General features: G+C 55.8%; 1 protein-coding gene across 1 annotated transcript in view; it reads right to left on the bottom strand.

The window, feature by feature from the left end:
- Positions 1–6,295: 6,295 nt before the first annotated feature.
- LOC144954294 (uncharacterized) overlaps positions 6,296–9,708 on the bottom strand; it is an 8,015-nt gene continuing 4,602 nt past the window's right edge. Inside the window, exons 4-5 of the mRNA XM_078884816.1 lie at positions 8,117–8,418; positions 6,296–6,579 (exon numbers count right to left, since the gene is read on the bottom strand). Coding sequence (XP_078740942.1) covers positions 6,324–6,579; positions 8,117–8,418 — 558 coding nt within the window. The 3' untranslated portion in view covers positions 6,296–6,323. The remainder of the gene's footprint in view (positions 6,580–8,116; positions 8,419–9,708) is intronic.

Genomic DNA, 9,708 nt, shown 5'->3' on the forward strand with positions numbered 1-9,708 from the left:
GTGTCGTAACCCTCCACCACCCGGCACGGCCAATCAGCGTGAAAGTGTCACGTGGAACAAAAGACAAAATGGTTCACTGCTTTAGCCCCACACCCGTGTGTTGAAGCGTGAAACCACAACATTTTTAAAATAAAAGATGGTAAATGTTGTGGTTTCACGCTTCAACCTACGGGTGTGGGGCTAAAGCAGTGAACTATTTTGTCTTTTGTCCACGTGACACATTCACGCTGATTGGCCGTGCCGGGTGGTGGAGGGTTACGACACATTTATAAATAACGCGGCGATCTAAACCCAAAAACGTTGATTATGAATTTGCAGAATCTTCAGAATACGGTTTGACAGCGGAGGTCTCGCTCCGAATCAGTCGAGCGTCATTCAATATCTTTTCATCGGTTGCGTAACGCTGCTGTGTGGAAGCTACCTGGTCTGTCGCTCCGCACGAAGCTTCAGGTCTTCTCGGCCACGGTCATTCCCTCCCTTCTCTACGCTTGCAAAACGTGGACCCCCCTAGTGGAGCATCTTCGCCGGTTGGAAACATTTAGGCTGGCCTGCCTACGATCCATCCTGGGTTTAACCAGGCTGGATTGTGTGAGGAGCTCACAAGTCCTTGAAAGATCTGGGCAAAGTCCCATCAGTGAGCTCCTCCGGCAGGCAAGGCTGCGTTGGCTGGGTCATGTAGCCCGCATGCCCAGCCACCGCATGCCTAAACAGCTTTTGTTTGGCCGGATCGAGGGGGCTAAACGGGCGCGGCACGGGCTAGAGAGGAGATGGAGTGACGTGGTACAGGAGGACGTGGAGCTGAGTGGACTTGCCGATGACTGGTACCAGCGGTGTCAAGATCGGCCTCTGTGGAGGAGGCTCGTGAAGGACGCTACTGGGCAGTTGGAGGCAGTCGCCCTCCAACAACAACGGAGGGCGGAGGAGCGACGCTCACAACAAAGAGCGGAACGCCGGGTGGCTAAAGCACAGCAAGTTGGCACAGCAGGTGGCACAGGTGGTGCATCAGCCAGTCATCTCAGTCAGTCGATCTGTGGTACCCGCTGTGTGAGTCGGGTCTCTGTGTGAGTCTGTGTGAGTGAGTCTGTGGGTCTCTGTGTGAGTCTGTGGGTCTCTATGTGTCTGTGGGTATCTGTGTGAGTCTGTGGGTCTCTGTGTGAGTCTGTGGGTCTCTGTTTGAGTCTGTGGGTCTCTATGTGTGTCTGTGGGTATCTGTGTAAGTCTGTGGGTTTCTGTGTGAGTCTGTGGGTCTCTGCGTGAGTCTGTGGGTCTGTGTGAGTCTGTGGCTCTCTGTGTGAGTCTGTGGCTCTCTGTGTGAGTCTGTGGGTCTCTGTGTGAGTCTGTGGGTCTCTATGTGTCTGTGGGTATCTGTGTGAGTCTATGGGTCTCTGTGTGAGTCTGTGGGTCTGTGTGAGTCTGTGGGTCTCTATGTGTGTCTGTGGGTATCTGTGTGAGTCTGTGGGTCTCTGTGTGAGTGTGTGGCTCTCCGTGTGAGTCTGTGGGTCTCTGTGTGAGTCTGTGGGTCTCTATGTGTCTGTGGGTATCTGTGTGAGTCTGTGGGTCTCTGTGTGAGTCTGTGGGTCTCTGTTTGAGTCTGTGGGTCTCTGTGTGAGTCTGTGGGTATCTGCGTGAGTCTGTGGGTCTCTATGTGTGTCTGTGGGTATCTGTGTGAGTCTGTGGGTCTGTGTGAGTCTGTGGGTCTCTATGTGTGTCTGTGGGTATCTGTGTGAGTATGTGGGTCTCTGTGTGAGTCTGTGGGTCTGTGTCAGTGAGTCTGTAGCTCTCTGTGTGAGTCTGTGGGTCTATGTGTGAGTCTGTGGGTCTCTGTGTGAGTCTGTGGCTCTCTGTGTGAGTCTGTGGGTCTCTATGTGTCTGTGGGTATCTGTGTGAGTCTGTGGGTCTCTGTGTGAGTCTGTGGGTCTCTGTTTGAGTCTGTGGGTCTCTATGTGTGTCTGTGGGTATCTGTGTGAGTCTGTGGGTTTCTGTGTGAGTCTGTGGGTCTCTGCGTGAGTCTGTGGGTCTGTGTGAGTCTGTGGCTCTGTGTGAGTCTGTGGCTCTCTGTGTGAGTCTGTGGGTCTCTGTGTGAGTCTGTGGGTCTCTATGTGTCTGTGGGTATCTGTGTGAGTCTGTGGGTCTCTGTGTGAGTCTGTGGGTATCTGTGTGAGTCTGTGGGTCTCTGTGTGAGTCTGTGGGTCTCTGTGTGAGTCTATGGGTCTCTGTGTGAGTCTGTGGGTATCTGTGTGAGTCTGTGGGTATCTGTGTGAGTCTGTGGGTCTCTGTGTGAGTCTGTGGGTATCTGTGAGTCTGTGGGTATCTGTGTGAGTCTGTGGGTCTCTGTGTGAGTCTGTGGGTCTCTGTGTGAGTCTGTGGGTATCTGTGTGAGTCTGTGGGTATCTGTGTGAGTCTGTGGGTCTCTGTGTGAGTCTGTGGGTCTCTGTTTGAGTCTGTGGGTCTCTGTGTGAGTCTGTGGGTCTCTGTGTGAGTCTGTGGGTATCTGTGTCTGTGGGTCTCTGCGTGAGTCTGTGGGTCTCTGCGTGAGTCTGTGGGTCTCTGTGTCAGTGTGGCTGTGTGAGTCTGTGGGTCTCTGTGTGAGTCTGTGGGTCTCTGTGTGAGTCTGTGGGTCTCTATGTGAGTGAGTGTGTGGGTCTCTGTGTGAATCTGTGGGTCTCTGTGTGAGTCTGTGGCTCTCTGTGTGAGTGAGTCTCTGTGTGAGTGAGTCTGTGGGTCTCTGTGTGAGTGAGTCTGTGGGTCTCTGTGTGAGTCTGTGGGTCTCTGTGTGAGTCTGTGGGTCTCTATGTGAGTGAGTGGGTCTCTGTGTGAATCTGTGGGTCTCTGTGTGAGTCTGTGGCTCTCTGTGTGAGTCTGTGGCTCTGTGTGAGTGAGTCTGTGGGTCTCTGTGTGAGTGAGTCTGTGGGTCTCTGTGTGAGTCTGTGGGTCTCTGTGTGAGTGGGTCTGTGGGTCTCTGTGTGAGTGAGTCTGTGGGTCTCTGTGTGGCGAGTCTGTGGGTCTCTGTGTGAGTCTGTGGGTCTCTGTGTGAGTGGGTCTGTGGGTCTCTGTGTGGTGAGTCTGTGGGTCTCTATGTGAGTCTGTGTGAGTCTGTGGGTCTCTGTGCGAGTTGGCACGAGGATGACAACGTGGGTCTCGGGAGAATCGAGTTTATTTTTTTCCGTCTTGAGAAAGCAGAAATTCATCGCGTTTTGATTTTTTTTTTAACGGACCGGCTCACGATTACCACACACTCACACAAACCCACAACCCACACTCACAGACTCACACACAAAGAGACCACACAGAGACTCACACAGAGACTCACACAGAGAGACAAACTCACACACAAAGACACTGACACAGACTCACAGACAGAGACTCACACACAGACACAGACTCACACACAGACTCACAGAGAGATTCACACACAGACACAGACAGAGACTCACACACAGACTCAGAGAGACTTACACAGACACCCACACAGACTCACAGAGAGACTCACACACAGACACACACAGAGACTCACACACAGACACACACAGAGACTCACACACACAGAGACTCACACAGAGACACACACAGAGACTCACACACAGACACACACAGAGACTCACACAGAGACACACACAGAGACTCACACACACAGGCACACACAGAGACTCACACACAGAGACTCACACACACAGAGACTCACACAGACTGAAATTCAGAGACCCATACAAGAGGCCCGTGTAGCCTGCAACAGAACATTTAAGAAACACAGACACACACACAGACTCACACACAGAGACCTACACACACACAGACACACAGACACACACTAACACAGACAAAGATCCCCCTCCGTATAGCCTGCACGCAGAGCTGGGACAAGTGCTGTAAGCGAACAGCACCCATCGTCATGCCGAGGCTGACGATGGTCACCGTGATGGTGGTTGTGGTGATGATTGTGATGATGATTGTGGTGATGATTATGGTGATGATTATGGTGATGATTGTGGTGATGATTGTGGTGATGATTGTGATGATGATTATGGTGATGATTATGGTGATGATTATGGTGATGATTATGGTGATGATTGTGGTGATGATTGTGATGATGATTATGGTGATGATTATGGTGATGATTATGGTGATGATTATGGTGATGATTGTGGTGATGATTATGGTGATGATTATGGTGATGATTGTGGTGATGATGATGATGATGATGACGAAGGTGGTGCTGCTGATGGTCACCGTGATGATGATGATGATTGTGGTGATGATTGTGGTGATGATGATGATGATTGTGGTGATGATTGTGGTGATGATGATGATGATGATGATTGTGGTGGTGCTGCTGCTGATCATAATGATGACTGTGGTGGTGGTGCTGCTGATGATGATGACTGTGGTGGAGGCAGTGGTGCTGCTGCTGATGCTGAGTGGAGGTGATGATGATGATGATCACGATGACTGTGGTGGTGGTGCTGCTGATGATGATGGCTGTGGTGGAGGCAGTGGTGCTGCTGATGATGATGCTGAAGATGCTGATGCTGCAAAATCCGAAGCCGCGCTGGTCCAACATTATTGAGAATGAAATCACTCAACCCCACAGATCACCCCCCCCCCCGTCTCCCATCGCATCTACCACGTGTCTACCACCACGTGTCTCCCACGTGTCTCCCCCACGTGTCTCCCACGCGTCCCCCACGTGTCTCCCACCACGTGTCTCCCATCGCATGTACCACGTGTCTCCCACCACGTGTCTCCCCCCCCCCCCACGTGCCTCCCATCACGTGTCTCCCCCCCCCCCCCCCCCCCGTGTCTCCCATTGCATGTCCCACGTGTCTCCCCCCCCCCCCACGTGTCTCCCATCACGTGTCTCCCCCCCCCCCCCCCGTGTCTCCGATGGCATGTCCCACGTGTGTCCCCCGTGTCTCCCCCCACGTGTCTCCCATAATTTCCCCCCCCCCCCCCATATCTCCCATCACGTGTCTCTCCCCACCACGTGTCACCCACCACCACGTGTCACCCACCACGTGTCACCCCTCACATCTCCCCCCCCCCATCACGTGTCTCCCATCACCACGTGTCTCCCATCATCACCACGTGTCTCCCCCCCCCCACGTGTCTCCCATCACCACGTGTCACTCCACGTGTGTCCCCTCACATCTCCCCCCCCCCCCACGTGTCTCCCATCACCACGTGTCTCCCATCATCACCACGTGTCTCCCATCATCACCACGTGTCTCCCATCATCACCACGTGTCTCCCATCATCACCACGTGTCTCCCATCATCACCACGTGTCTCCCATCACCACGTGTCTCCCATCACCACGTGTCACCCCTCACATCTCCCCCCCCCCCCATCACACGGGCAGCAGCTGAGGAAACAGCTGAGCGGCCAGCTCCTCCACCCAGTCGGCGGGTGTCTCCGCGGGGGTCTCAGCGGGGGTCTCAGCGGGGGTCAGGAGGGGACCACCTTGCCCCACCCCCCCCCAGGGGTAGCCCAGGAGGGGGTCCGTCAGGGTGTAGCTCTCGCCACCCAGAATGCCGCCCAATCCCAGCTCCCACAGAAGGCCGCAACCATCGCCACCACCACAACCACCGCCACCACAACCACCACCATCACCACTGTCATTACAGCCACAAAAACCACCACCACCACTGTCATTACAGCCACAAAAACCACCACCACCACCACTACCACTGTCACTAAAGCCACCACCACCACTACTACCACCACCACTACTACTACCACCATCACTGCAGCCACCACCGTCACCACAGCCACAACCACCACCACTGTCACCACAACCACAACAACCATCACCACCACCGCCACCACCGCCGCCATCAGCGGCTATGAGCTGAAAGGCCGTGGCAAATCCATCATCGGCAAAAGTAGCATCACCATCGTCATCACTAGCGTCACCACCATCACCACCATCACCACCATCACCACCATCACCACCATCACCACCATCACCACCATCACCACCATCACCACCATCACCACCATCACCACCACCAACAACAACACAACTGTCCATGTGATGGCTGCTGTTGCTGCTGCTGATGTTGCTGCTGCTGATGCTGCTGCTGCTGATGTTGATGTTGTTGCTGCTGATGCTGCTGCTGCTGCTGATGCTGCTGCTGCTGTTGTTGCTGATGCTGCTGCTGCTGTTGTTGCTGATGCTGCTGCTATGGTTGTTGACAACAGCCTCTTCACCACTCTGTCCACAACACCCATCCATCTCCTCCACCTCTTCAACCACAACCACCTCCACCTCCTCCACCACCTCCTCCACCACCTCCTCCACCTCCTCCACCTCCTCCACCTCCTGCTCTAGACGCTTAGTGTAGCGGTGGTCCAGCCGCACCCACCGGCTCCCCAGGGACGCTCCCCGCTCTTCCGCGGGCTCGAGACGTAGGCGATGGAGTTGTGGTGGTGGTGGTGGTGGCGGCGGCGGTGGTGGTGGGGCGGTTGTGGTGGCGGTGGCGGTTGTTGTTGTTGTGCCCGGTGGGACGATGGCACGGGACGGACCGAGTTTGTGATGAGCGCGGAGCGATGATGCGGCAGCAGCAGTGGAGAGAGCACGGCACTGCGCGGAGGGGCGGCGCGGGGGAGAGATGGTGGTTAGGGTGGTTAGGGTGGTGAGGGTGTGGTGTGTGTGGTGTGTGGTGTGTGTGTGGTGTGTGGTGTGTGTGGTGTGTGTGTGTGGTGTGTGTGGTGTGAGGGGCGTGGGGGAGAGATGGTGGTTAGGGTGGTGAGGGTGTGGTGTGTGGTGTGTGTGGTGTGTGTGTGGTGTGTGTGGTGTGTGTGTGGTGTGTGTGTGGTGTGTGTGGTGTGTGTGTGGTGTGTGTGGTGTGAGGGGCGTGGGGGAGAGATGGTGGTGAGGGTGGTGAGGGTGGTGTGTGTGGTGTGTGTGTGGTTGTGTGTGTGTGTGTGGTGTGTGTGTGGTGTGGTGTGTGTGGTGTGTGTGTGGTGTGTGTGTGTGGTGTGTGTGTGTGGTGTGTGTGGTGTGAGGGGCGTGGGGGAGAGATGGTGGTGAGGGTGGTGAGGGTTGTGTGTGTGGTGTGTGTGTGGTGTGTGTGGTGTGTGTGTGGTGTGTGTGTGTGTGGTGTGTGCTGTGTGTGTGTGTGTGGTGTGCTGTGTGGTGTGTGTGCTGTGTGTGTGTGCTGTGTGTGTGCTGTGTGTGTGCTGTGTGTGTGCTGTGTGTGTGCTGTGTGTGTGCTGTGTGTGTGTGCTGTGTGTGTGTGTGCTGTGTGTGTGTGCTGTGTGTGTGCGCTGTGTGTGTGCGTGTGTGGTGTGTGTGTGTGCTGTGTGTGTGCTGTGTGTGTGTGCTGTGTGTGTGCTGTGTGTGTGCTGTGTGTGTGTGCTGTGTGGTGTGTGCTGTGTGGTGTGTGCTGTGTGTGTGTGCTGTGTGGTGTGTGCTGTGTGTGTGTGCTGTGTGTGTGTGCTGTGTGGTGTGTGCTGTGTGTGTGTGCTGTGTGTGTGCTGTGTGTGTGCTGTGTGTGTGCTGTGTGTGTGTGCTGTGTGGTGTGTGCTGTGTGGTGTGTGCTGTGTGGTGTGTGCTGTGTGGTGTGTGCTGTGTGGTGTGTGCTGTGTGGTGTGTGCTGTGTGGTGTGTGCTGTGTGGTGTGTGCTGTGTGTGTGCTGTGTGTGTGGTGTGTGTGTGGTGTGTGTGTGCTGTGTGTGTGCTGTGTGTGTGCTGTGTGTGTAGTGTGTGTGTAGTGTGTGTGTGCTGTGTGGTGTGTGTGCTGTGTGGTGTGTGTGTGTGCTGTGTGTGTGCTGTGTGTGTGCTGTGTGTGTGTGTGTGGTGTGTGTGTGTATGTGCTGTGTGTGCTGTGTGTGTGCTGTGTGCTGTGTGTGTGCTGTGTGTGTGCTGTGTGTGTGCTGTGTGTGTGCTGTGTGTGTGCTGTGTGTGTAGTGTGTGTGCTGTGTGTGTGCTGTGTGTGTGTGCTGTGTGTGTGCTGTGTGTAGTGTGTGTGCTGTGTGTGTGCGGTGTGTGCTGTGTGTGTGCTGTCTGTGTGCTGTGTGTGCTGTGTGTGTAGTGTGTGTGCTGTGTGTGTGTGTGTGCTGTGTGGAGTGCTGTGTGGTGTGTGCGATGCGATCAACCACCGCCCATTCCAAACTCACGTCAGCACCGCCAACGCCAGCCTCACCATCATCACCATCACCGCCACCATCATCATCATCATCATCACGACCGCCACGCCGGCTGGCACCACGGTGGTTCTGCCGGTTGTTGTTGTGGCGGCGGTTGTGGCGGTTGTTGTTGTGGTTGTTGTGGTGGTGAAGCTGAGTGGAAGCTGGGCCTGTGCCTTCTGCTGAGGCTCACTTAGCTTGAGTTCTGCTGACTCAAAGGACCCGTTACACTCACCGTCACCACCACCACCGTCATCATCATCACCATCACTACCACCATCGTTGTCAGGTGCCTGGACACACACACACACAGACACACACACAGACACACACACACAGACACACACACACACACAGACACACACACACACACAGACACAGACAGACACACACACACAGACAGACAGACAGACACACACACACACAGACAGACACACACACACACACACAGACAGACACACACACACACACAGACACACACACACACACACAGACAGACACACACACACACACACACAGACACACACACACACACACAGACAGACACACACACAGACACACACAGACACAGACACACACACAGACACAGACACACACACAGACAGACAGACACACACACACAGACACACACACACAGACACAGACAGACACACAGACAGACACACACACACACAGACACGGTTATCAGAAGACCCGTACCACTCGCCGTCACCACTACCACCACGCTCACCACCACGCTCACCATCACCATCACCACCACCACCACGCTCACCACCACCACCACCACGCTCACCACCACCACCACCACCACCACCACGCTCACCACCACCACCACCACGCTCACCACCACCACCACCACGCTCAACACCACCATCACCACGCTCACCACCACCACCATCACGCTCACCACCACCACGCTCACCACCACCACCACCACGCTCACCACCACCACACTCACCACCACCACGCTCACCACCACCACCACCACGCTCACCACCACGCTCACCACCACGCTCACCACCACCACCACCACCACGCTCACCACGCTCACCACGCTCACCACCACCACGCTCACCACGCTCACCACGCTCACCACCACCACGCTCACCACCACCACGCTCACCACCACCACCACCACGCTCACCACCACCACGCTCACCACCACCACCACCACGCTCACCACCACCACCACCACGCTCACCACCACCACACTCACCACCACCACGCTCACCACCACCACCACCACCACCACGCTCACCACCACCACCACCACCACGCTCACCACGCTCACCACGCTCACCACCACCACGCTCACCACCACCACGCTCACCACCACCACGCTCACCACCACCACGCTCACCACCACCACGCTCACCACGCTCACCACCACCACCATCACGCTCACCACCACCACGCTCACCACCACCACGCTCACCACCACCACGCTCACCACCACCACCACCACGCTCACCACCACCACGCTCACCACCACCACGCTCACCACCACCACGCTCACCACGCTCACCACCACCACGCTCACCACCACGCTCACCACCATCACCACCACGCTCAACACCACCATC

The sequence above is a fragment of the Lampetra fluviatilis genome, unplaced genomic scaffold (genome assembly GCF_964198595.1).
Source record: "Lampetra fluviatilis unplaced genomic scaffold, kcLamFluv1.1 SCAFFOLD_140, whole genome shotgun sequence".
NCBI lineage: Eukaryota > Metazoa > Chordata > Hyperoartia > Petromyzontiformes > Petromyzontidae > Lampetra > Lampetra fluviatilis.